General features: G+C 31.7%; 3 protein-coding genes and 1 non-coding gene across 11 annotated transcripts; 2 read left to right on the top strand and 2 right to left on the bottom strand.

Moving 5' to 3' along the window:
- The first annotated feature begins 5,041 nt into the window (after positions 1-5,041).
- LOC110604069 (O-fucosyltransferase 8) lies at positions 5,042-10,585 on the top strand. Of its 5 annotated transcripts, none has more exons than XM_043951883.1 (12): positions 5,045-5,204; positions 5,413-6,101; positions 6,700-6,789; positions 6,878-6,977; positions 7,122-7,192; positions 7,589-7,677; positions 8,190-8,310; positions 8,400-8,543; positions 8,951-9,285; positions 9,362-9,602; positions 9,703-9,980; positions 10,450-10,585. In XM_043951883.1, exons 2-12 carry the CDS (start codon positions 5,730-5,732, stop codon positions 10,478-10,480), a joined length of 1,872 nt encoding a protein of 623 aa, XP_043807818.1. In that variant the 5' UTR covers positions 5,045-5,204; positions 5,413-5,729; the 3' UTR covers positions 10,481-10,585. The 5 variants fall into 5 exon arrangements, with proteins under 5 accessions (XP_021597830.1, XP_043807819.1, XP_043807818.1 ...); XM_021742137.2 differs by having other exon boundaries at positions 6,691-6,789; XM_021742138.2 differs by having other exon boundaries at positions 5,042-6,101; positions 6,691-6,789.
- On the bottom strand, positions 10,241-13,908 carry LOC110604071 (nucleobase-ascorbate transporter 2). The gene is made up of 13 exons (XM_021742142.2): positions 13,459-13,908; positions 13,252-13,349; positions 12,955-13,131; positions 12,471-12,571; positions 12,313-12,388; positions 12,137-12,196; positions 11,863-12,047; positions 11,672-11,768; positions 11,446-11,591; positions 11,270-11,361; positions 11,108-11,185; positions 10,842-11,002; positions 10,241-10,667 (listed from the first exon to the last, which is right to left on the bottom strand). Exons 1-13 carry the CDS (start codon positions 13,547-13,549, stop codon positions 10,455-10,457), a joined length of 1,575 nt encoding a protein of 524 aa, XP_021597834.1. The 5' UTR covers positions 13,550-13,908; the 3' UTR covers positions 10,241-10,454.
- A 4,220-nt stretch (positions 13,909-18,128) lies between these two features.
- TRNAL-AAG lies at positions 18,129-18,209 on the top strand. Its single transcript has one exon. It is a non-coding gene; the product is annotated as a tRNA-Leu (tRNA).
- Positions 18,210-19,528: 1,319 nt separating this feature from the next.
- Positions 19,529-25,067, bottom strand: LOC110604081 (SAP30-binding protein). 4 transcript variants are annotated; one of them, XM_021742158.2, is made up of 8 exons: positions 24,370-25,065; positions 24,239-24,275; positions 23,349-23,590; positions 22,730-22,931; positions 21,101-21,232; positions 20,881-20,972; positions 20,496-20,614; positions 19,529-19,921 (listed from the first exon to the last, which is right to left on the bottom strand). In XM_021742158.2, the coding sequence occupies exons 1-8, from the start codon at positions 24,799-24,801 to the stop codon at positions 19,855-19,857; spliced, it is 1,323 nt and encodes a 440-aa protein (XP_021597850.1). In that variant the 5' UTR covers positions 24,802-25,065; the 3' UTR covers positions 19,529-19,854. The 4 variants fall into 4 exon arrangements, with proteins under 4 accessions (XP_021597850.1, XP_021597851.1, XP_043808016.1 ...); XM_021742159.2 differs by having other exon boundaries at positions 23,349-23,587; positions 24,370-25,064; XM_043952081.1 differs by lacking the exon at positions 21,101-21,232 and having other exon boundaries at positions 24,370-25,067.
- Positions 25,068-27,310: the final 2,243 nt, after the last annotated feature.

Genomic DNA, 27,310 nt, shown 5'->3' with positions numbered 1-27,310 from the left:
ACATTCTCGAAATCCATCCGTCTCCCTCCTCAGAATCTAAAGTATGGTATGACACCATTACCTATGGCACAAGTTGGACCAAGCAGTGTGACACTAGTTGGGTAGGAAAATAACACTAATTAAATAGAACACAGCTATTAATGAAAGCATATCCGAAATATGGCTTTGGACTTGAAGGCCATTCTTACATGATGGATTCAACTAACTATTTTTTTACCAAGGTATCTCCTTATTTATACTTTGAAAATATTTTGGTTCATAATGAATTAGGTTTGGTGAACCGGACACTATAGACCCACTTACTTGTCCCTTAAAAATATCTTGACTCATGATGAATAATGTCTTAAGTATTTTTCTAGAAAATTCTTAAATGTAACTGGTCAATCAAATATATAAAGATATTAAAGCGAGTTCTATCTATTTTCTCATGGAGAAATCCACTTGTTTATATCTGAAAATATATTAATCTATAGTAAACAAAGCCCAAATAAATATTTTCCCGTTCATGAAAAATTTTCAAGTGAACTCAGTCTACTGTGGACTCAATAAATATTGAAGTGGGTTTCATTTATTTTTTAATATAGGGACCACTTATTTGTGGCTTGAAAAATGTCTTGGTTCATGGTGATTTAAGACTGAGAAAATTTTCTCGTCCATAGAAAATTCTCACGTGTACTCGGTTCACCATAAAAAATTCTTATGCGTATTCGGTCTACTATTGATACAAGAGACATTAAAGTAGGTTTCATCTATTTTTTCATGGAGAGACCCACTTGTTTATTTCTTGAAAATATCTTAATCTATAGTGAACCGAGTCCAAGTAAATATTTTCACTTGTTTGTGCCTTGAAAATGTCTTGATCCATAATAGATCAGGTTTAGATAAGTATTTCTCTATTCATGAAAAATTCTTGAATAAACACAATCTACTATAGAACCAATAGACATTGAAGTAAGAACCCTTTATTTTTTTATGGAGGGACCCACTTATCTATCTATTGGAAAGGTCTTGCTTCGTAGTGAACCGGGTCTAAGTAAGTATTTTTATGTTTATGAAAAATTCTTAGATGTACTCAGTCCATTACGGATATAAGAGACATTAAAATGAGTTATATCTATTTTTTTATGGAGAGACCTAATTGTTTATGTTTTGAAAATATTTTAATCTATAGTGGACATTCACTTATTTTGGCCCTTGAATGTCTTAGTCCATGATGGTTCTAGTCTAGGCAAGTATTACCTGTTCATAGAAAATTCGTATGTGAACCCGTCCACTATGGATTCAATAGACATTAATCTTTTTTTTTTCATAGAGGGACCCATTTATTTGTTCCTTAAAAATTACTTAGTTCATGGTGAACTGGGTCTAGGTAAATATCTCTGTTTATGAAAAATTCTTAGGTGCACTCGGTCTACCATGAATAGAAGAAATATTAAAGTGGATTCTATTTATTTTTTCATGGACAGACCCACTTGTTTATGCCTTCAAAATATCTTAATTTGTAGTAGACTGAACTCAAATAAATATTCAATTATTTGTATTTTGAAAATGTCTTAATCCATGACGGGTCCAGATAAGTATTTTCCTATTCATTAAAAATTTTTAGGTGAATTCGGTCTACTATGACCCAATAGACATTAAACTAGGTGCCATTAATTTTTTTCATAGAGTAACTCACTTATTTGTCCCTTGAAAATGTTTTGGTTCAAGGTGAACCAGATCTAAGTATTTTCTCATTCATTGAAAATTCTTAGGTGAATCAGAACTACTGTGGACCCAATAGACATTAAACTAGGTGCCATTAATTTTTTTCATGGAGTGACTCACTTATTTGTCTCTTGAAAATGTTTTGGTTCATGGTGAACCAGATCCAAGTATTTCCCCATTGAAAATTCTTAGGTGAATCAGGTTTATTATGGACCCAATAGACATTGAAGTAGATCTTTTTTTTTTTTTTATGGAAGGAATAAAAGATATTAAAATAGATTCTATCTATTTTTTCATGGAGTGATCCACTTGTTTATACCTGAAAATATCTTAATCAATGTATAAATATTTTCATTTATTTGTGCCTTTTTAAATATTTTGGTCCTTTGCTTTCAAAAAAATATATTTTGGTCCTAATTACGTAACATTTATTATCTACAATATTTTGGTCCTTTTTAAATATTTTTATCCAATTGAATCCTAATATTTTAATTTAATGTAATTAAGTTTGATGTTAATAATTAAATCTTGTTTTCCAAATAAATTATTATTATTAATTTAATATTCAAAAATAAATAATTATTAGTTTACATAACATTTATTATCTACAATATATGTTAAAATATAGAAAATAATATTTTTAAATTTTTTAAATTTTATATTAATAAAAATCAAAATGAAAATGTATGTGTGATATGTTAATTATATTTTAGGAAAAATTACTTTTTAGTCTCTGAGGTTTAACATAATTAACACTTCTATCCCTCTAATTTGGCGACCCAACACTTAAGTCCCTCACTTTCTTTTTTGTCTAAATTCGTAGTCTTTCTGTCCAAAATAGCCGTTTGAAACACGTGAATTGATAAAATTAACCCTCACTAAAAATTCCGCTATTTCAAAATCGCAAAACCCAAACCCAAATGCCTCTTCTTCTTCTTCTTCCTACCCTTTCTGCAACTTCTTCTTCTTCTTCTTCTTCTTCTTCTTTCTTCTTCTTCTTCTTCTTCTTTTTCTTCATACCCTTTCTGCAACTTCTTCTTCTTCTTCTACTTTCTTCTTCTTCTTCTTCCTACCCTTTCTGCAACTTCTTCTTCTTTCTTCTTATTCTTCTTCTTCTTTCTTCTTATTCTTCTTCCTACCATTTCTATAACTTCTTCTTCTTCTTCTTTCTTCCTACCCTTTCTGCAACTTCTTCTTCTTCTTCTTCTTCTTTCTTCTTCTTCTTCTTCTTCTTCTTTCTTCTTCTTCTTCTTCCTACCCTTTCTGCAACTTCTTCTTCTTCTTCTTCTTCTTTCTTCTTCTTCTTTTTCTTCTTCTTCTTCCTACCCTTTCTGCAACTTCTTCTTCTTTCTTCTTCTTCTTCTTCTTCCTACCCTTTCTGCAACTTCTTCTTCTTCTTCTTTTTCTTTCTTCTTCTTCTTCTTCTTCTTCTTTCTTCTTCTTCTTCTTCCTACCCTTTCTGTAACTTATTCTTCTTCTTCTTCTTCTTCCTACCCTTTCTGCAACTTCTTCTTCTTCTTCTTCTTCTTCTTTTTCTTCTTCTTCTTCTTCCTGGATAAAAGTAATTGGAGAAAATATGAAAGAGAAAAAAAAATAGGAATTTCACATTGAGAGAGGTATTTTTGGAGAAAATTATCACCTCTTACCTTTGACTCTTTGACCAAACGGTTTAAATGAACGGAGGGACTACGAATTTGGACGGGAGAGAAAGTGAGGGAATTAAGTGTTGGGTCGCCAAAATAGAGAGACAGAAGTGTTAATTACGTTAAACTTTAGGGACTAAAAAGTAATTTTCCCTATATTTTAATATAAATAAATAAAAATTAATCATTAAAGTTTATCTTATAAAAATTCAAATAGATTAAATTGAAATATAAAATTCAAATTAGTATTCCGTGAAACTAATGTTAATTTATATGTTTTGAACTCAAAATATGTTTTTTTTAATACCAGTTTGCATGTATAAAATATTCAAAAAATTATATTTAAATATAAATAAAATTAAAATTAACATAATAGTAAAAAAATTATAAAATAAAAAAATCTAAAATTTATGATAATTTATATTTATATCTAAAATTTTAATTTTGATGATAATACTAAATTTTTTTAATTTGTCATAATTATTGTGAAAGGATTAAATTGAATTAATGATAGTTTATAATATAATTCTTAAAATTTTATATTTTTAATGAAACATATAGTGCTTTAATATAAATTTAATATTGAAATTAAATATATTTTATATTTATTATATGTAATATTAAATATATTATATTCAATAAATATTTACTACAAATAAATTTTTATTTTAAAAACTACCACATATAAATAATATATATAAAATATTTCATTAAATGTTTATACTCAATATTATAAATCATAGACATATTTTTAATATTTAAAGAACTTTACATTCAATCAATAATCATTTCTTCTATAATCAAACTCCAACAGCACAATCTCTCAGATTTACTTAAATACATTTACCACCAGACTAAATTCAATAGCAACTTAATAAATCTCTCAGATTTACTCAAATGTAATCAGACTAAATTCAATAGTAACTTAATAAATATCTCATATTTACTCAAATGTATCTACCATCAGACTAAGCCTGTGAATACTTTATTATAAGTGTTAGTTTTAAAAACTTTGAGACCTATTTAGCCGGACTTTTAAAATTGGATGTATTTGGCCTTCACAGAAAAGTACAAGGACTAATTTGGACTTATCTCCAAATAAAAATAATTAGATCTCCTCTTTTATTTGTTTCAACAGTTCTTCATGATGTAAAAGTCATGGTGGATTATATCTCCTCGTCTATTTGTTTCAAAGGCAACGTTAAGCATTCTCAAATCTTAGTCAGATAATGGCATTGGGATACAGAATTTTGAAGATGAGAGCTAATATCCAGACAAAGACAAGGACAATTTCTCTCTGAAGGAATGATGTTAGTAGTGAGAGGTGCAATGATTTTGGTAGTAAGTTTAGGTGCCATGCTTCTGTGGTTGCATTTGAAGAAGCCCTATTTTTGGAATCTATCTACCCAACATTTTTACAAGGTATTTCAAAGATTTCAACTTTTTCACCTGCATTACATTTTCTGCATGAAATTGATTCAACTTTTCTTTATTCATGCATCACTCATCATTCAAGTTTGATTGAAAACGATCCGTAGTTTGTTATTTATTTCTGGGCCGATCTGAATGAACCCAACAACTAACCAGCCCACGTTGCACACAACATTAATCTTCCATCTCAACAGTTTCCCATTGTTGTTTGGTTTGAAGGACCCGCCAGATTCATCAAATGGGCAATTTTGGACCTGTTTTTTCTATTGTTTCTTCTTCTTCTTCCTCCTCTTCCTCATTTTTTCTTCTCTGCACGAGAACTTGAATTTAATGGAAATGTTGAAAGCTCCAAAGACATGCTTTGTAGTCTTTGTGGGGTTTGGTGGCAAGTAATTGTTGATAACATGTATCTTGGTTTACAAGGTTAGTGTTGCTGAGTTTGTAAAATATGTCTTCCATTTCACTCATCTCTATTTATAGAAGTCACTTTCACATACTTCTCATCTTCACCTTAAATTCTTGCTTTGATGTTCTTGTTTTATCAGTAAAATTTCTTATTCTTGAGTTCAATGTGAGCCACCAAACCTGGCGTTTTCTTATTTGATCTAACGGGTTGGTGGGTCGTTGTTAGGAGAGAGACAGAGACAGAGAACCAATACCTACATAAAAATGGAGGCTGATGCAGGTTTTTCTTGTAATTGTCGTTTTAAAAGTAATCTTTTCTTTCTAGAGTTTCTTGTATTTTCAGTTTGAAAGTTGGTTTTCTACTTTTATATAGATATTAAATATTGTTAATGCAGCCCACAAGAGTTTCTTATAGTTATTGCTTGAGAAGTGGCTTTCTTTTATTTAATGAATTATTGGCCAAAAATCCAAAATTCTGTTGTATTTAAGGTTTTACCAATTTTGGTTTACTTCCAGCTTCATTGAGAGAGAGAGAATGGAATAATGGGGAAGCAAGGATCCCCTAGAAGTCCCCGTCCTGAATTGTCAATTGGGACAAAAGATTATCAAATTAGAAGCTTGGAAAGTTTGCCATCAAGTGATCCTTCCATTGGAAGGAGATATTCTGGAGTTGATAACAACTGGAAAACCAAAGTTGTATTGCTTGATGGTTTGAAGGACGAGTATGGGAAACTCGGTTCCAAGGGAGTTTATGTTGGGAAAAGGCATATATGGTTTCGTAAACACGTTAGATCAATTGCTTTTATGTTTGCATTGATGGGGTTTCTTTTCTTGCTTGATTCTTTCATGGTATCAATTTTTGATTCAATAAATGTTCAAAATGATTCAACTTCGAGCAATTCAAGTGGGCTTAAGGTATGGTATATTCTTTTATATTAGAAGCGCGAGTTCTTTCCATTTTTTAGGTTGTATTCAATATAAGTTGAACTTTTGCTTTGAAACTTCAGTGTTGGAAACCAGAACTTAAGAGTTGAATCAATCTTTTAGTGCTTTAGATGATTACAGCTATTGCATTTGGATTAGCCCAATTTCTATCATTCACAGTTTACAGTTTGTGGTGCATCTCCTTTGGACGCCAAATCTGCATGTTCAAACTCTTGAACTCCAGCTAAGAAAATTTCTATCTACTAGGGAATGTTTCAATTCAACGTAATTCAAAATAAATTTTCATTTTTCCTTTTTGTAAGGAAATTTCTTTACTAAATGAATTTTCTGCATATAAGTGGACTACATCTTTTTCTTTCTGTATTAGTTAAGTGAGTATGTTACAGAAGGCACCATTTACTTGAATGTTCCTTTTAGCTCTATGCAAGTGATATAGCATGTTGAATGTCAGATTTCTGTTTCTTTTAGCAACAAATACATAAATTTTCATCATTATCATTTAGACATTGAGGCAAAAGTGCAGGACAAGACAATTAACGAATGTAATTTGTATTGCAAGTATGCAAAGGAGGATAAGACTGCTTACATTAAAGAAGAAAAACCCCCTGTCCAGATGTACGGTCGACTCCTGAACTTGGCTTATGCTGCCCTTGCGGAGGTTTATTTTAAAATTTCTATATTTAATCATTACGATTAGATGCTTGTTGCATTCAAGGGCATATATCTGAAATTTTATTCTACTTTAGAAAGAGTTCAAGCAAGAAAAATCAAATTTCTGGGAGGAACCACACCAGAAGGCATCTCTATGGAAACCTTGTGCAGATAAAAAGGATTCTGAAAGATTAGGTAACTGACTTTTCAAGCCCTGTTTGACTCAGAAACAATATTAACTAGCATTTTTTACTCTATGGTAGCTTATATTAACAGTATAAGTCTCTGAAATGACAAGCAGCAGTATTATTAACCGGTTAAATTATTGTGTTGAGACAGGAAAACCTGATAAAAGCAATGGCTATTTGATGGTCAGTGCAAATGGTGGTCTTAATCAACAGAGAGTCGCTGTAAGTATTGAAACTCACCTCCCTTATACTTGATCCAAAGATTTTGTTCTGATTGTTAAGAGACTGCTTGTTGGAAATTTTATGACAGAATGCCACGTACATAGGATAATGCATTAGCCGTTCCTTTCCTGATTCCTGAGCTCTTATTCTTTCTTGTAAACCAGCAGATAATTGTGCTTTCTGTAGTTATTATGCTTACACAATAACAAGCATTTTAAGCTTATTTATTTTGTAATGTTCCCCTCAGGAAAGTCAAAATTTGGCCACTATAACAATATTAAGGCATTTGACGTTCTGAACTTTATCTAATTTCAGTTAATGTAGTGTTTGTTCCTTTACAGATGAGAGTTTTTAATGTAGCTTTATAATTCAGCAATACAATCATTTTGCCTGCAGATATGCAATGCTGTTGCCTTGGCATCCTTGCTTAATGCAACTCTTGTTCTTCCCAGATTTCTTTACAGCAATGTATGGAAGGATCCCAGGTCTGATTTCATGTCTGCCATTAATTATATAAATGGTCTCTTTTTCTTTTATCTGCTTTCTCTGTTTTATCTGAATTTATCTGTGCTTGTTGGCAGATTATCTCAGAGTGTTTGAAATGTAACTGTTTTTCATTTCGGGGTATTTTTACCAAAAATGATATGCATCAGTTCCCACTACTTTCTTTTGGAAAAGAATTAAATCCCATTGTTTTGTAATGAATTTTCTAACTTAAAGTAAGGAGAATTAAGAACTACATTGTTATAAGCTCACATGCAAGTGAAAACCATTCTTGAAACAAACACATGCCTGATTTATTTGTTTTAGCTGTGAATTAGGAAGCCATCATTTTGTGACTTATCTTCAGCACTTTCAATGGACATCCTCAGCGCATCACATATATCTTTTTTTTTCTTGCGTGTTGAAGCTGTAACGACTAATAACCTTAGTAATGAGCTTGATATGGGAGTTAACTATTATTTTCAGAACATTTACTTAATTTAATGAAATGCAGCCAATTTGGAGATATCTACCAAGAGGAGTATTTTATGAAGATCATGAAGGATGATGTAAACATCATAAAGGAGCTTCCTTCTCACATGAAATCCTTGGATATTGAATCAATTGGTAGCCTAGTATGTTTGGTTTCTGTTATACTGTTATTAACAGTGCCACTAGGGACATCTATTTCAATTTCATCATCTTCTTATCTTTCTTTTATCAGATTACTGATGCTGATATAGTGAAGGAGGCAAAGCCTAGTGATTACCTAGAAAAAGTACTTCCTCTTCTCTTGCGTAATGGAGTCGTTCACTTTCTTGGATTTGGAAATCGACTCGGCTTTGATCCAGTGCCTTCTCAACTTCAGGTAAAAAAATTTCTACGAAGGTTCAAGAATTGCATACACTTATTGGGGCTACAAATATTTAATGTTAACACCTTGCCGCCAAATGTCTTTCATGTATTGTTATTCTTCCAAGATATTCCTATCTCCCATATATCGGGTGAGGGGTTTCTTCAAACTGCATCCATCAAAATTAAATGCAGAAACTGTCCTCTTAATACCTTGAAAACAGTGAAAGAGATGGTCCAAATAACATAAGCCCCTCTATGATAAAAGCAAGTTCTCTGTCCCTTCTTTTCTTCTGGAGGATGTAGCAGAGTTACAGCTTTTAATGAATTATATTAGCAAAAGAAGGATGAACATTCCTTTCTACAAAAAAAAGAAAAGGATGAGCATTCATCTATATTCTGATGTCATGACATATTTTGCAGAGACTGAGGTGCAAATGTAACTTTCATGCATTAAAGTTTGTGCCAAAAATTCAACAAGTTGGTTCACTTTTGATCAGAAGAATAAGGAAGTATGATGCTTCACAGAGTATGCTAGACAAGCAATTGCTTGGAGAATTTATGCCCAGCAGTGCCTCGAAAATGAATGATCCAACAAGAGGGCCATCTAGGTATCTTGCTTTACACTTAAGGTTTGAAGTGGACATGATTGCATATTCCTTGTGCGAATTTGGAGGAGGAGAAGATGAGAAAAGAGAACTTAAAGCCTACAGAGAAAGCCATTTCCCTCTGCTCATTGAACGGTTGAAGAAGTCCAAGTATGGTTCACTCAGCCTTCCTTTTTTTATATGCTCCCTAATTTGACTCATACTTTCGTGTTATTGATGCTCACAGGCCTATCTCTCCATCAGAATTAAGAAAGTTAGGAAGATGTCCACTAACACCAGAAGAAGCTGCCCTTGTTCTTGCTGGTCTTGGGTTTAAACGTGGAACTTACATATATCTTGCTGGGTCCCATATGTATGGTGGAGAATCTAGAATGTATCCTTTAACCAGCCTCTATCCTAATTTAGTCACAAAGGAGACTCTCCTCACGGACAGTGAACTTGCACCTTTTAGGAATTTCTCTTCACAGGTAAATTATTACGATTAGCTTTTTGGTATGTATTTGCAGTCAATTTTCCAACTTTTTGTTGGACATGTTTTAACTTCTTGGATAATTGCTTTGGATGCAGATGGCAGCATTGGACTTTATTGCTTGTGCAACTTCTGATGTCTTTGCGATGACTGATTCTGGGAGTCAACTATCATCCCTAGTGTCTGGTTTCCGGACTTACTATGGGGGCAGACGTGCCCCAAACTTGAGGCCTAACAAGAAGAGGCTAGCAGCAATTTTGTCAGAGAATAGTACCATAGGATGGAATAGTTTTGAAGATAGAGTAAGAAAGATGATTGAAGAAGGTCAACGGGTTCGTGCAAGGAGTTTTGGTCGAAGCATTTATCGACAACCAAGGTGCCCTGAATGCATGTGTAAATCATAGCATGTCCCCATTTATACATGTCCTCCTTTCTTTAACTGTTTTAAATTCATTCATTTGTTCAATTGAGTTCAATGATCTTATTCCTTCTCATTTGTTGCGTCTTCAATTGAATAAAACTATAACACTGTAATTTAGTCCAATTATGCAATGAATACTTTGCAGGCCTTTCTTTTATCTCCTCTTCCTAGATCACTTGTTTCTAGAATATATTTATATTTTTCTTCGAGCAGGGTAGAATAAAAAAGGAATATAATAACCCGAACTGCCAGAGTCATGTACATAAAATTAATGAAAAGAGGGAAAGAGAAAGCAGAGGTACCCATTTTCTCTGCACGAAAAACATTTTGATCTTTACACTCTTCTCCATTGCAGCTGCAATCACCATAACATCCTTATCTGGAAATGATGTTTTTCCTCTAACATTTTTCTTTGGTGATGAAGCCACTTCATGATGGAGGGAAGAAACGATTAAGGTTAAAAGGAAGGGTGTAGAACTCCTCATTCCTGCTGTCTCCATTAAACGACCGGAATCTTACCCACCATGTCATTCCTCTATCTCTAGCACTATCCTTGTAGTCAAGTGTGTTGTCCAAGAAAACGGCAACAATCAGAGCAACCGTCGGGGACGAGAAGAAGATGGTATTGAGAAAATCATTGAACTGCACATCAAAGAAACAAATGGTAAGATGATTGACTGTAGTTTCCCCGTAGGTTCAACTTCGAAAAATAAGACATTCTCCGGTCATGTTAGGTTGTTTACTTATTCCAGATTATAGGATATGAATGCAGCAACTATAAAAACAGCTTTTTGAACAGGGAAACGTGAAAATTACCCATCCAGCTCTTGTATGAGCAGGACCGTGAAAGGCCTTTGCTGTGTATGCTCTGAAGTATTCCGGGACAGACAAACCGAGAAAGAGTGCGACACCGGTGATGAAAAGATTTCTCATTGAGTTCATGTTTGTGAATTGCAAAAATGACAACCCCACCGAAGCTGTCATAACATAGCAACAAGGGAAAAATCAGATACAAATAGAAAGATTACTGCTCTTAGATAGATAAGGACAAGGGATATTCTTAAAGAGAAATGCATACTCACCAACAAGACCAAACAAAACACAATACACTGCAGCAAATATGGGGAAGGGTATTGATGCAAATAACGCCCCAAATTTTCCTACCAAAATTGTGAAAAAAGGTCAAGGCGATTCTATGACTTAGAATGAAAGAATCGGACTAAATGATCAACTGTATCACTCACCTAGCATTGAGAAAAATATCATAAAACCAGCTGAGATTTGGATAACCCTGCGGCTGCCAACACGTGTACTTCCAAGCAGCCCCACATTTTCCCTGTTATTTTTCTCAAGTTTCAATCCAGTTGTAATGAACAGGAGAACTTCCAAGAATGAAAATTTTACATCTCAAAATGCTTACACTGAGACTGTTGATCCACTCAATGTTCCAAACATTCCATCCAGTAAAATTCCTATGCCCTGCCAGCCAATACCACGGCTGAGCACATGAGCTGGAGGTGGTGTTGCACTTGCTAGACGTGATGCAGCCTTGTATGCTCCAGTGGACTGCAGCATGAGACCTTAAATTTAGTTGTAATTTCATGAACCCTACTGAATAAGATTGATTATCAGGTTTATATGAGTACCTCAATAAGTGAGACTATTACAGCAGCCATCATTCCAAAACAGTGACCAGCATCAAAAGTAGGAGCACCCCACTGTAGAGGATATGGAATCTTTATCCTATAATGAGGAATATGAAAATATTTTAGTCTTTTATGAGGTTACATCCACAAGATAATTATAGATATTCAAGCAAAAGATTTGAGTTACCAACCATGGAGCAGAAGAAATGAGATAAGCCTTGTCGGTCCGACAATTAACTTGAGTAAGCTCTGGACGATGTTTGTATGCACCACTGGCTGTCAAGAGATGTGCATATGCCCATATCACTGTGATGCATATAAGGAGAGCAAACCTCTCAAGTATTGGTAGCTGTCTTGTCTGAAAGTTCTTTAAATACTGTTCACAGCAGACAAAAGAAAAGGAATGAACAGAGTTCTTTATAGTCCGTAATTGCTGATGACATGCAAAGGAATTAGAAGTAATACCTGGGAGAAGGCTATGAACAGGATGAGCATGGGAATGCCAATCTCTACGCACCGGCCGACCTGATGCCATTCACAAAGCAAGATGCACATTGCAGATAGTGAATTTGCCATTTTTGAGAACAATGAAGAACTTAAAACAATTGTATTGAAAGTTGTTTAGTGGTTGCTGTAGATACCAAAGGGAAGCCTCTATCAAACAGACCAAAACCCACTAATGAGATGACTGGAACCATTCCAAGTGGACTAAAAAACCTGAAATTAATCCACAAACTGTGAAATATAAATCCATTTCTTCCATTATGTGACTGAAATTTCAGTTGAGACAGAGCTGTACCTGGAACAAATGGCCCACAACTGACTGTAACCCAAAATTATCTGTATGCTTGATGACACTATTAGAGCACCTTGGACTGCTCTCATGGTGTTGAGAAATCTCTACACATACATATGATAAAACCATTAATACCTCTTGCATTAAACATTAACAAATTAATCATGTTCCTCCAACCTTTCTGAAATGCATTTACTAATTGGCCCTGACTAGGATTCAAACTAGAGACTTCACAATCCCATAGACGACTATAGTAACGATGAGCTAAAGCCAATTGGTAATTGGATAGTTAGGATAGATAAGGTCTATATTGCATCTAATAATGCAAAGATGCTGCATCTAATTAGGCAAGTGGGTCAGAAGTAGATTTGACTAACAACAACTCTCAATGTCTCACAAATGGAATCCAACTTTAAGGAAAATAAAGCAAATATGGTAATGGAATTTGCAAGAATGAAGGGCCCAAGAAAAAGAAAAATAGACTAACCACGTGATCATCCTGAATGCTCATCAAAGAAGGGTCATGAATAATTGATATGATAGGGACCATAAATGCATAAGAGCCTCCAATCACAGTTGGTAATCGAGTCCCAAACAGTGTTTGAAGAAGCGTATTGATTCCCTCCACAAAAAGCAGAGTCTGTACCACTCTCACTTTATCACCCTGAGCAAATCAAGATTAGCCCAAAGCACCATTGTTACAATTTGCTACAGCCAAATGAAAAGAGAAAGGAGCAAAGAGTAAGTAATTGGATATCAATGAACAAGACAAAAAGGAACTCACATGATCACCACCCATTAAAGGAACAAGAAATGAAGGGATCATAACAGCAGTTCCTAATGCCAAAATGTAATGCTGGAAACCCAGAGCTATAGCTTCTCCTGCTCTCACACACACAAGAATTCAAAAAGAAATAGATTTGATTACATATATACAAAAAAGTTGGAACTTTAACTAAAAAGAGGCAGGAAAGAAGAGAAATGAGCATACCCCAAGATGGGTTAGAGTCAATACAGTACTCTAAACCTTGAAGTTGATCCATTGGTGGGTGACTTATCTCTTCTGGTTTTGGAGCTGCCATAGCCTTTGCCTTCTTCAAAACTCTTGTTAAAGCCTCTAAACTCTAAAGGGTATCAACTAAATGAATCAAAGAATAAACAGAAACAAGAGAAAGTGAAAGAGCGAGGAGAGGAACACAGGTCACAGATACACAGAGAGAGAGAGAGAGATCCTCTCAGAGTCTTTGCTCAGTGTAAGCAAAACCAAAGCAATCAGATTGTGTGAATGTGAAAGAGAGAAAAAGCTCAAAAGGTTAAATAAAGAGAGGGAAGAAGAAAGTAGAAAAAGAGAGAAAATCAGGGAAAAAAAATAGGCAGTTGCCACCCACTGAGCTTGGCTTTGTGCAGCGTAATTATCTTGCTATTATGTCTATGTGCTTTGCTCTGCTTAGCTTTTTGATTTGCAAAATATTTGTATAAAGTTTCCGTTAACTTTTGAATAATTCCCAAATTGCCCTTTAAGGAACTTCCAAGCTGCAGGTTACCGTTGCTTACTGCCTCCACTGTTCCCATAATAAATTTATCCAACCCTACTTCTTTAATAGTTTACAGATTTTATTACCATAAAATAAAATAAAATAACCCTTAAATAACAAAAGAGTAAAATAAAAGAAGTTCTTTTTTTAACTCTTGAAAATATTAAGAAAAACTTATTAGGAGAAAACTTAATAGTAAATTTTTTAATTTTAAAAAATATATTAAAATATTTTTAAAATTTTAAAATCTTTTAATTAGTTATTTTATTAATTTTAACAATTAATTATTTTACTATTTAATTCTATAATAAAATTTATTAATTAATTTTTGAGTTAATAGTAAAAAAATTTATACTTTTAATTTTATTAAAATTACACCTTATAATTTTTTTACTCATTAAAATTTAACATTTTAAAATTAATTTAATTGTACTAGACTATTATTTATACCGTTAAAAATTAATGGTAATTATTACTTTCTTGCCACGTTAATGTTGGATAAAATTCATAATAATTTAAAAGTTTAGAGTAAAATTTTAATAAAACTAACGTATAAGATTTTTTTATAATTATTTATTTTATTATTTTTTTTAAAAATTTATTCTAAATTTTAATATAATTTAAAAAAATAATGGATTAATATTATACCGAAAAGTTAAAAGAATAATTTTAAAAAATTACTTTATTATTTTTAATATTAAAAAAATATCTTAAAAAATTATTTTATTATTTTTAATATTTTTAAATTGAATCATATTAAATATTATTTTAACTTATTTTTTAATATTTTATAACTAATATATTTAATAAGCTTATTTTCTTAAATGATAGTTTTAAAAATAATAGTAAATAGTAATCATATTAAACAGATTTGTGAAAAATAGATTGATAATAATTTTAATCAAAATAAAATTAAGATAAATTATTATTATTATCGATAAAAATTAAAAAATTAAATAATAATAATAGTAATTTTTAAATATATTAAATAGTGAAAAAGAGTAATTGATAATTTTATAAGTTTTGATAATTTTATAAGTTTTCAATTATATAAATAACGGTAAGATGTATTTATTTTTATATTAAAAAATAAAATTTAATTAATAAAAAATAAAAATATAAAGTGAAATTATAATAAAAATAAATTATAATATTTTTTTGATAATTAATTCTAAACTGATATAATATAATAATATGGCATTGTCATGATAAGTGATGTCCCAATTTTATTAATTTTTTATTAATTTTTTAATAGTATAAATAGAGTATAATTAAAATAATTTTAAAATTTAAATTTTAATCGGTTAAAAAAAATACATCATGCCATTGTAACAAAGTAACAAAATAAAAAATACAGATTATTTTGCCATTAACTTTTAATTTTTTTAATTTTGAATGTATTTTAAATTTGTTTATAATATTTAATAACGAATGGATAAATTTATATATTTTTAAAATTTTAAATATAAATATTAAATAATAATTTTTAAAAAAACTATGAATATTTATTTTTCTCTCAATTTTCTGTGAAAAATAAATTTTTATATAATTTATATATCTCACTAAATAAAAAGTGTGCTATCATTCGGTCGATTCAATTTAAAATCGAATAAAACTGAATAAATTAAAAATTAAAATTTTAATATTTATAAAAATGGAATCGAATCGATTTTAGATAGAAATCAAATTGAAATCAAACTGAATTCAAACAATTTGATTCAATTCAATTGAATTTGATTTGATGGTTTAAATTTTTTAATAAATTTTATATTTCTTACATTTTATTTTTAATATTTTAATTTTTAATTAAAAAATTTTAATATTAATTATGGTCTAATATCTCAATATTATTAAAAAAAATATATTATTATTATTAACCAATTTAGTTTAATTTTTTTAATTTTTTCTGATTAAAATTAAATCGAATTAAAATAATTAAATTTTTTAAAGTTAAAAATCAAATCGAACTGAAATGAATAAAAAATAAACTAAAAATCATATCACAGTTTGATTTTTTAAAAAAATAAATAAATAAATAAAAATATAACTTAATATTGATGTGAATTTGAATTTTATTATGTGCTGAATTTTGACCAATTTACAACACACCAATTTGTATGAAATTGTTTATCACAGTAATGCTTGACTTCAAATATTAAACCCTAATTTCCTTTTTTTTTTTCTTTTTGTTTGGTATTAATTATGATTAAGTAGGCATCATTACTACTGTGCTTATCTCATTTTAATACACTCTTCATTTTAATCCATGAACCCTAGACCAAGCTCCTCTGGTAAATTTTCCTTTTATTATTTTTGTTATTTTGTTAATAAAAAAATTAGGGAAAAATAAAAAAAATATTTTAATGATTCTACTAATGATTTGCTCTTGTTCATTACTGGTCTGCATATATTGCAAAAAGTTAAGAAAATTGGTAAGGTTGCGCTGCTCTCCTTCTCTGCCAACAAACTCCGGTAGCCATGCCGGTTAAACATTAAAATCTCCAACAGCAAAGTCCAAGACCATACAAGACATATTAAAGTAGCGATCCGCCTACTCCAGGTGAAGGGAAGGTAGCCGCCCTCCGTACAGTAGGAATAAAAGTAGGGATTCGGTCTAATATCTGAAATTTAAAAATAATATAGAATTTTTGTGTGAGAAAACTTAATTTGAATACATCGTGTTTTTCTCTTGTATTTATTTTTTTTTTATTCTGAGGTATAATCGCCACTATATTATATTACCGCTCGTTATCACTGTCACATAGTACCATACAAATGTATTTATCTGAGACGACCATTTAATTTTCTTCTAGCGTCTATCCTGATAGAGTCGTGGCATATCTTGGATTCCTCTCTAATGAACTGGACCTCTCAATGAATTTGGTCTATTTCAATCGCGAATAGAATGGTTTTTGATGGGTTAGCTTACCTAATAAAATTTAATGGATTTTGAATCTATCTTCGTTTTTAAAGTTCGATTTTAATTTAGGCCCAACTACAAATTTTTTAAAAGTAAAATTATATAGAAATAAAGTACATGAGTGCATTATATAGTTTGCGAGGAAGATATATGGAATGAAAGAGAGAGAAGAACGGAAGAAAGCAGAGTCGGCCCCAACGAATCTCCAACGTTTCTATTTCAATGATTTTTACCTTAGAAATCCGAGCTCTCACTCTGCACATTTGGCTTATAAATTTACGCTTTTCTGTTATGCCATTAGCAGCAGCAGCTGCTTCCGCCGATGATGGTCAATTTGAAAATTATAATGATAAAATTTTGTCAAATTAAATTTGTTTTACTATTTTGATTTTATTTTAATTTTTCATTAAAATTTAATTCAAACCATTTTAAACTGAAACTGTTTTAACTGAAAACTAAATTCAAATTAAAAATTTTCATGTATTTTATATATTTTTTTATAATTTTAATTGTAAACACATATTATAATTCTTAATTATATGTATATTATGATTCTACAATTACAAATTATATAATTTTTAGATGATGGAAAGACAAAAGAGGATAAGCAACCCTAAACAGAGCATGCCACTGCTTCAAGGTAAATGAATGCTAACCAATCTCTTTCCAAGACGATCTCACTAGCATTACCTCTGAGTGAAGGCAACTGCTTCTTGCGATGCACTTACTCCCATTACGAGAATGAAAAAAGTCCCAACTCTTCAATCAATTCGAGTCTTCTAGCTAAGGCACGAGGGGTTGGTTGAAAAAGATATGCGCTTACTAAGCATTCAGCGTAGAGCTATAGTAGTAAGCTGTGCATGGCCTTTAGAATGTGGCCGGAAGAAAAACCGGCTTACTTATTTTATTATTTAATTTTAATTTTAAAAATAAAATTTATTAACAAATTTCTATATGGAATTCTTAATAAAGATTTTAATATACAGAAAAATAACTTTTTTTATTAAAAAATAATTTTTATTGATTAAATTTTCTTTATATTTTAAACGTTAAAAAATATAAAAAAATATTTTACTGAATTTTTTTTTTTAAGCCAATACTAAAAAGTAAAATACATGCATACAGTTTTTTTTTAATTAATTATTATTAATACATTTTCATGAGAAAGCATATTTGTTAGTTATCTGACAATTTAAAGACAACGAGGTTGAGATGGCCGAGTTGGTCTAAGGCGCCAGATTAAGGTTCTGGTCCGAAAGGGCGTGGGTTCAAATCCCACTCTCAACACATCTGCTTTTGATTTATTTTTCTTTTTGCCTTCTTGCATCACGAGCAGGAAACAAAAAGTTGAAAAGTGAATCGATTTGATTAAGTTCATCCATTGTAACCATTCAAAATTTTTCGTTTGTTGGTAGAATAATAGATTTCAGTCCAGGGATTTTTTTTTTCTTAGCCAGAGGATTTCAGTCCAGTTAATATTCCAAGACTAGGTATCAAGACCTCCCATATTTGATTCCAAACCGTTGCCAGCGCAGACCCATCAATGATTTGAAGCCCATGATTTATCCTAGTCGATCTGGTTCCGATCCCATGTAATTGAATCATGTTTCACTTTCGCAGACAATCTGAAAGTAGTGCACTCTTGTGTTACAATGGCAACCCGTTTGATGGAGATGTCAACAACACAGTCTGTAAATCAAAATCGTAGTATCACCAAACTATGGAACATAATCATGGGATAATGCAAAAGGAAAAGTTGTGTAATAAAAAAGAGTGGAGGGCAATAATAATTATGTGGAGTGGTTTCAGTTTCAGACCTTCAATTGATGCTGAGGGTAATAATAAAAAGGAACGAATAAAAGATTGCCATCTCATATCTGACGTAGAGACGTAGAGTGTGCATGAGTAAGATTTATATAAAATTAATGACTTATTTATCTCTAAGTCCAGTATGTGTTTTAACTCTGAAAAAATATATATATAATGGGGAAGAGACCATCTAAAAGTGGAGAATATTTTATGGAGAAGATACATGAAAAAGGGTTCGTGCCTCCTTTTCAAATTATTTAACAAAGGTATCCCTTTCGGCTGCAACCTTGAATTGGGCACGTAAAGCTCTCCATTTTCATCTTTCACGTGAGATCCAGGGGTTCATTCTTTGCTTCTATTTCTTATACCCAATTCAAAAGGATCACTTTTCTGATCGCTTTGTATTTATTAGGACATAGTCAAGCTAGGCCTAACCTTGGAAAAAATTATAGAGGAAGTCAGCTGTTGGTCAAGGGAATCTCTAAATCACACTATAAAGTACTGGCCTTGCACAATCAGTTCAGCTCAAAAGTGTTATTTTTTTTTAATTATGATTTAGACTCAATCAAATTGCTGATTTCAATCTGATTGGATTCATATTCAAGAGAAAAAAGATGATAACTGCCCGGATGATTTCGGGTTTGATCCACTTTCATTTCGAAGCCTGGGTCAATGGAACAAACAAAGCTGGATAGCAACACACCATCACAACATCTACAAGGCATAAGCATTTACAAATATCAAGCAAAAATATAACTTGGGTAAAAATGTTACTGCATTCAAGAATTAAGAATGGGTAAGGATTTAAGATAAATTGCATCATTACTGCTATAATATAAGCTCTTGAGCTGCATGATCTGATCCAATCTTCCATTAGAAACAACCCACTGAAAAAATTATGTTAATCTGAAATTTGAGCTCATCACATATGTGCATAAGAAGACATACAACACGTGATGGTCGCTATATATTACATTGAACCTCAATTAGCTGTAAAGACAGTTGACTATGATTTTCATTCATAAAAATTAGTTAAAATTAAAAAATATATTTATATGAAGCAAGGTTGCTTTTCCTTCTAATACGTGTCTTAGTTTTCCTGCCAAGAATTACAATGAACAGTTCAAGATCTTCTCTCCAACTTCTTTTCACTAGATCTTTTTTCTTCCGCTTCTCGCCGTTTCTGCTGCCTGCAATTGAAGCGTTTAATGATCTTAATATCAACGATTTTATTTAACCAAAAGATAAGTTCATAATTTAAATAATACTTCGCCATCCCATATTCTAACATCCTTAAATCACACCAAATCTATAGAGGCTCAATCTAGATACTCTAAAAACATATGCAATTAACAATCTCCACATTGAGGTCTCCTATGAGGCTGCCATGCAAGCAATCATTTTAGAACTCTTAGTTACAAGTTAACCAACTAAATATATCGCATTCACAAATCTTTTTGAATGCTGGTCAGCTCAATTCATTGGAGTTACTGTAACAGAAATCATAACTTATCCAGAACAGATTAAGGGTTTCCAGGGCATAAGATTTCTCACATTACAAAGATTGGGGAGAGTAAGATATCAATAATAAATTAAAAGGAAAAAAAATTCAAACGGCACCAACAAGAATGATATGTATAATTGCCCAACATCCATGCATGTCAAAAGCAAAAGGGATCAAGGGAGTTAAACAAGCAACCAAAGGTGCATACTTCATAGATAGAGGAACAAGAACAATTAGTCGAAAGGGTCAACAGAACTTACACGAAAGCTGTGTATCCAGCGCCAACATTAGCAGCAGATAAAAGAGCTGCATGGGCTGCCACAGTGGCTAAAGAATCCTGTCCACCAGTCGGTAGAAGATTTCTTCCATCACCATCTACCTGAAATAAACAGAAAACTCAAAATGGTGATTCATCAATGCCAAAAGTATCTCAATGAATAAGCCACCCCACCCCCCCCAAAAGGTCCAACAAAAAAGTGCCATATCGAAAATTAGAGAAAGTAAGAGAAAAAATTCCATGGAAGTAACTTTTCTTCATTGGTGATTTGTCCTACAACACATCAAGGTCAAAACTGTAGTTTTTAAAATCCCCCCCCCCCAAAAAAAAAACCGAGTTTCTATATGCTGTATGCGGAGACACTAAACCTTATCCCATTTTGTCTTCTTGTTTTGTCTACCATCTCGAGCAACAGCATCGGCTGTGGTTGATGTGGAATGCAAAGCACTGGAAGCACCAGCTGAAACAGCAAATGTGGTTCAATATAAGAGCACTATTAGAAAATAAAATATTGAAACATGAGAAATAAAATATCCAGTTATAAAGTTAACGTCATCCACCACATTCACAGAAGCTGGTGTTTTGGACCTGGAATAGGCAGGGGAAACTTTGGTGCGCCCACAACCTGTCCAGGCTGAGTTCCTCCTGAAATAAATTCAACCTTAGGACTCTTCTTCAACTCTTGCTCCTTCCTCTCTTTTTCACGTCTCATATCAGCTTCTGCTTCACAAACATAAATGTTACTAGCAAGAAGTGCATATGAGAAAACATGCAACAAGTATAAAGCATCAAAGATACTTTGAAGATGCAGCAGTCAATGTGTAAAGCAAAGATTTTATAATATGAACCAAACCCAGAAACCTAGAATTAATAAGGTTCTTATGTTTAAATACCGAAATTAAAGTACAAGGAGGAAGGTCTGTAGAAGTTAAATGAACCCAGGTTGAACAAAGTTTATTTAGCACTTGTACCCATGTCCAAGCAAAATATGGAAGAAAATAGATCAAAGCCACTTAGCCCAGACTAACAAATATAACATAGAGTATGGAAAGAAAATTCATCAATCCTAAGAAGTATTAGGTTGCCAACAATGCAAATGTTTTTTGTTATATATTCCTATCACAATTCATATTTCTGCATGCAAATCTTGATGTTTGGAGAACTGGACAAGATAAATATATCCCAAGTATTATGAAACCATGCAAAAATTAACAGCTGGGAAAACTTTTAAGGCTTCATATGTAAGCATTATAGACAAGCAGGCAACCTTAACCAATTTGATTTCCACAAGCATACTGTCAAAGAAACAGCTACATGATTTATACATGGCACACAGCCCTACTATCAGAATCTGCAAAAACTGCTATGCGATAAGAGCATGTTGGGTCCTATTTACATGTGGAAAACAACTTTATCATTAATTTTCCATTTACTAAGGAAACTCAAATTTTCATTTTTTGACGGAAAACAAGGAAAAAATATGGGACAATTTACCTAACAATAATAGAAAACAAACTTCCAACTCAAAAAGTAAAAAAAAAAAAAAACCCTCCATCAAACAAAGATAGGCTTTGGAATAAATAAATTTTACTTTTTCAATAGATGTTAAATGAAAGCATATTAGGAAGCTAATAAATAAATTACTACTGCAAAAAAAAGGCCTATAATTTAAGACAGATAAGAAAAGGAAGCAGGTCTATCTTTATGGAACAAAGGAAGTATATCATTATAAAATATATCTTGAAACTTATTTAATCGTATAATTTTTTTTCATCATTATAAAGCAGGTCTATCTTTAGCCATGGAAGTTATAATATAACTCAGTTATCGAAAAGCCATAACTTTCCATTTAGTTATACAAGGATACAATAGAAAACAACTTAAAATTGTTTTCTAAATCATAGATAATTTTTTTTAAAAATTGCACATTTGAACTCAAAAATCTGTTTTCTAGTATTTTTCTTTAGAAAACTACACTAGCTTTCCACAAGTGAACAAACCCTTGACATTTGGTTCAGCTTGCAGGTAGCTTTCATCACTATCCAGAATAATAAAGCCAGATAGCTAAAGGAATATTCTAAGAGCCTAGACTATATTTATGACTACAAAAGCATAGCCCAATTCAGCTAACTGCAAAAACTTTGACCAAATCACAATATCAAATTGGAGGAAAGTATAGAGGGTGGAGGAGAGGTTGCAGAAGGAATTGTTAATAACCTATTTCATCAAAGAAGTCGCTTTTGTCATATCCATGAGGGTCAAATACATCTTTACTGAAGCAAGACCCAATCTGATCAATATCTTGATACCTCACTGCATGCAGCAAGAAGTCAGGATTACGATAATCCTTTCTATTGCGAACTTCTGCATTGAAGCTTCTCCCAACCTTCTTCAAAGCAAGAAATTTGTCTATTTTCCTCTGCAATTGACATAAACATGAAGAGGAAAACATACATCAGAGCACATAAATAGTGCAAATTGATGACAATGGCATTTTCATACATATGAAGAATCCAGCCACATTTTACATGAAGAATCCAGCCACATTTTACATGAAGAAAACATAGCTTAATTGCATTCAGCCACATAGCAGTCAATATCAACTTTTCTTTTGTCAAACAACTAGAGCACATAAGCAAATTTCAAAATTCAAGTAACACTGCATTGCTCAACCAAGGCAGTTTCTAAGACCAGACATAGCAACAGCTGTACAGAAACACAACCCATTAACTACTTTGGAAACAAAGAAGCTACAGTGAGGAGGGTTTATCAAAATGCCAAAGCCAGCACAGTCCTCAGAGACTCTGATATATGACCCAAGAAAAAAGGAACTTACCTGCAGTTCCTCTGGGCACTTCTCTTTTGGTGGTGGAGGAAGAAATTTATCCAATGAACCAGCATCTTCTGCAGGAACATTAGTTGTGCCTTCATTTTCTGCAGCTTCTGATAGAATAACAGCATTATTCATTTCATCAGGTTGTGATGTTTCTAAAAGTTCTGATGATTGAGGAGTTGCTTGAGCACTAGGTGTTAAAACTTGAACAGTTCCTGCAGGCGTTATTTCTTGGCTAGCACCTGCTGCATAAAATAGAAAGTTGCTATAAGAAAATAAGGGTCTCATTACTATTACTGCAATATACTATTAAGCCCTAAAAAGCCTCAGTTGCCTCTCCTTTATTCCTTTTTCCTTTTAATTGCACAATATTGATCCTCACAGCAAGCAAAATTCATTTACACAAGTTCTTGATATTGGTCATTCTATTGAAGACCGTTAAAAAATACCAATCCAAAGTTTCTCTAAACATGCACTAAGACAAGGAAAGAATAAACCCCATCCCCACACCACAGGAAAATTGTCAAATGTCAAAAAATTGTAAGCTTAGTTAGTACATTTACTCACGATTCCCTTCAGAGAAAATAAGCATATTTACATGGTAATTGATCGGAAAGACACTTCATCACCATGGCACCCTGAGTTCACTTACCATCTTGCCTGACTCCAGCCACCAAAGAATTGAAAATAAAACTATCAATCTAGAAAAGCAAAAATTTAGATTACCTACGGGTGAAATCATCCTAGACAAACATGAGAAAAACAAGATAATAGACATTGGAAAATTATACCATCAATGCACTTATGTGAAGCTTATTTAATTTAATAAGCTTTTAATCGTTGACATTATTACATTAGGAAAATGCCACTGTATAGGTCGGAATGATACGTACCGTTAGCTGTTAGAAGCTCCTCAACAAATTCCCCTTCCTGCAATCAGTCGGCGAATAAACAAATATTAATCAGTAGAGAAATAACTAACTTTAAAAAAAAAATCCTTCGCAAGGGCAAGGCCGTATCGTACTTCGGGCTCAGGAGACATAGCAACTTCATCATGACCATAGTCCACAATGGTAAGCCTCCCTCTTCCACTTCTTTTCACCTCCAAGTTAACTAGTCGTTGCTGCTGTTGCTGCAGAGATGATGAGAACGAAACCTGAGGCTGCTGCGGCGTCAAAGGCCGCAATAAACCGTCTTTAGGCGTCGAATTCAGACTGAGAACAGACGACGAAGAATCATTAGGAAATTCATCAATAACCATTGTGTCATTCAGTGAATCAGGCCCCTGCTCGTTTGATTCTCTATAGTCGTTCTGAGGTTCCAACAGCTCGTCTTCTTGTTTTTGCTGCTGCTCTTCTCGTTGCTGGTCATCGAGATCTTCCATATCTTCATCGTCTTCATCGTTGTACATGGAGAGTAAAGCGATTCCTTCCGACTGTTTCTTCCTCGACGCCATGAAATTGAAAATTTAGGGTTAGGGCTTCTGATTTCAAGCACCCAGAATCGAATATTGGCGAATAAAACTAGGATTACAAACGACGTCTTCTAGTTGTTGATGGGTTTATCAAATTGGGATTTTTCCGTAGAGAGTGATTTACAAACACAGAAAGCAAAAGCCGCGAATGGCTCAGTTGGGTTTAAATATCGATTTGGTCTTAAAACTTCACTAAACTACTTATGGAACCACCTTTTCAGGCACTATTATCATCGCTTTCAAACTACTCTGAAAGAGAAATTCTATGGATACTTGGTTTGGTTAGATTCCTTTCTTAAAATTTGTATATAATAAAAAGATAAAATAAATAACTAAAATTTAAGGTTTAATCATAATTATACTAAAAATTTTCAATTTTATATAATAAAATAGATATAAATTTAATTAAATCACTATATTTTTATTTAAAAGTTAAATGAGTCTAATTTAAAATTTTAACCTAATTAAATGTGTAAATTTAATTGATTAAAAATAAAGTTGCATATTTTTATCTTTAACTGATTAGTTACCATTATAATAAATGTAAATGATATGATTTTATCATTTAAAATTAAAAATTTTAATTATAATCATATACAAAACCATACTTTTACCGATGCTTTTTTGCAAATTGAATAAAAAAAATTTTAAAATTTTGGATTATAATACCAAAATTAAAAGTTTATAATTAAAATATAAAAACCGTGTAAAGGTTAAGATTTGTAATGCTATTATTAAATTAATAGTCTTAATTTAATGGTTGATAAAATTATCCTTATATTTAGGGTGTGCATTCTGTTCAAATTAAAAAAATCGATCGAATTAAATTAATTTTGATTCGTTTTGATTTTTAATTTTAAAATTTTTAATTATTTCAATTTAATTAGATTTTAATCGAAAAAAATCAAAGCGAACGTATTAATAATAATAATATATTATTTTTAATAATATTGAGACATTAGATCATATTAAAATTAAAATATTCTAATTAAATTTTAAAATATTAAAAATAAAGTGTAAAAAATATATTAAAAATTTAAACCGAACCGAATCAAATTGAATTGAATCAGACCGATTCAATTTGATTTGATTTGTGATCAAAATCGATTAGGTTCAATTTTCATAAATATAAAAATTTCGATTTTTAATTTATTTAATTCAATTTAATTTTGAACTGAATCAACCGAACACTCCCCAATTTATATCAACACATTTACAGTAGCCTTATTAAATTATATAAAGGTAAAAACTCAATAGCTTTACCAAATTATATAGAAAAAGGTGAAAACCAACTCACATGACTATCAGCTCTCCAACTTTTACATTTAATATTTATATTTAAATTTATATATTTTTTAAAAAATTAATCTAATAGTTATAAAGCACATTTTCATAGAAATTAAATTTGTATTAAATTTTCATAGAAGATAAATTTTCCATGGTGACTTAATGGTGAGCAAATTTGATGATTTAAATCAAATATACAAATAAATATTGACATATTTTATAAAATGTTGGTGGAATAGGATGAAAAACTTATATTTTATCCATTGTAGGAATACTCGAGAAAAACAAATTAAAGAATTTTGAATTACTCCAAAACTGTTACAATAGAAAACAATATAGATGTTTATTGAATAAACATTATTGTTGGCTTATTCTCTAAAAAAGAAGTATATGCTTATTGACTAATGAATGAAGTAATTAAAGTCTAGCCCATATTAAAAGTCAGCTCAAAGAATTGAAGAGGGTCCACTTATTCTGGTAGAAAAATAACTCATTTATTTGTTTATTAAAACAACATTGTGACATAAGCAAAACTTAATTATTGCAGCACAATGTTTAATACCCATGTAGATGGATTTTGGGCAAGAAGTTCCATCTTATGTAATAGAGATCGAAACTACAAAGTCTCTAGAATTTTTGTAAATAAGTTAGCCAGTTAAAGTTGAGAAGGAATGTGCAGAGCAAGATAAAACCTCGATTGAATTACTCGCGAACCACATGATAACCAATATCGATATTTTTGGTGCAATCATGGAAAGTGAGATTCCTTGCAATGTGTTGTGCTGCCTTATTATCACAATGAAGATGAATGGGCAAAGGAGGGTGAACATGAAATGTGTGAAGAATATTATGGATCTATTGGAACTCACAAACTGTGGTAGTCATGCTTTGATATTTATCTTCAGTACTAGATTTGCTAACAATGTTCTTTTTTTTTTATCTTCCAAAATATGAGAAAGGATCCCAAAAAATGCAAAAATTAGTAGGAGAATGAAGAGTGGAGGTATACGAAGCCCAATCAACATCATATAAGGCTTTGACTTAGGTATCGTTATTTCAAGGAAAAAACAAACCTTTCTCTAGATATCCTTCAAGTGTTTGAGAATATGCAAAGTTTCTTACTAGTGTGGTAGTCTAGGATTTTGTATGTACCGACTAAGTTGTTGTGTGCCATATGTTATATTAGGTCTAGTCACATACAATA

The sequence above is a fragment of the Manihot esculenta genome, chromosome 16, assembly GCF_001659605.2.
Source record: "Manihot esculenta cultivar AM560-2 chromosome 16, M.esculenta_v8, whole genome shotgun sequence".
Lineage (NCBI taxonomy): Eukaryota > Viridiplantae > Streptophyta > Magnoliopsida > Malpighiales > Euphorbiaceae > Manihot > Manihot esculenta.
Note: the sequence above shows the minus strand (reverse complement) of the source record. Positions and strands in the feature narration are given on the sequence as shown.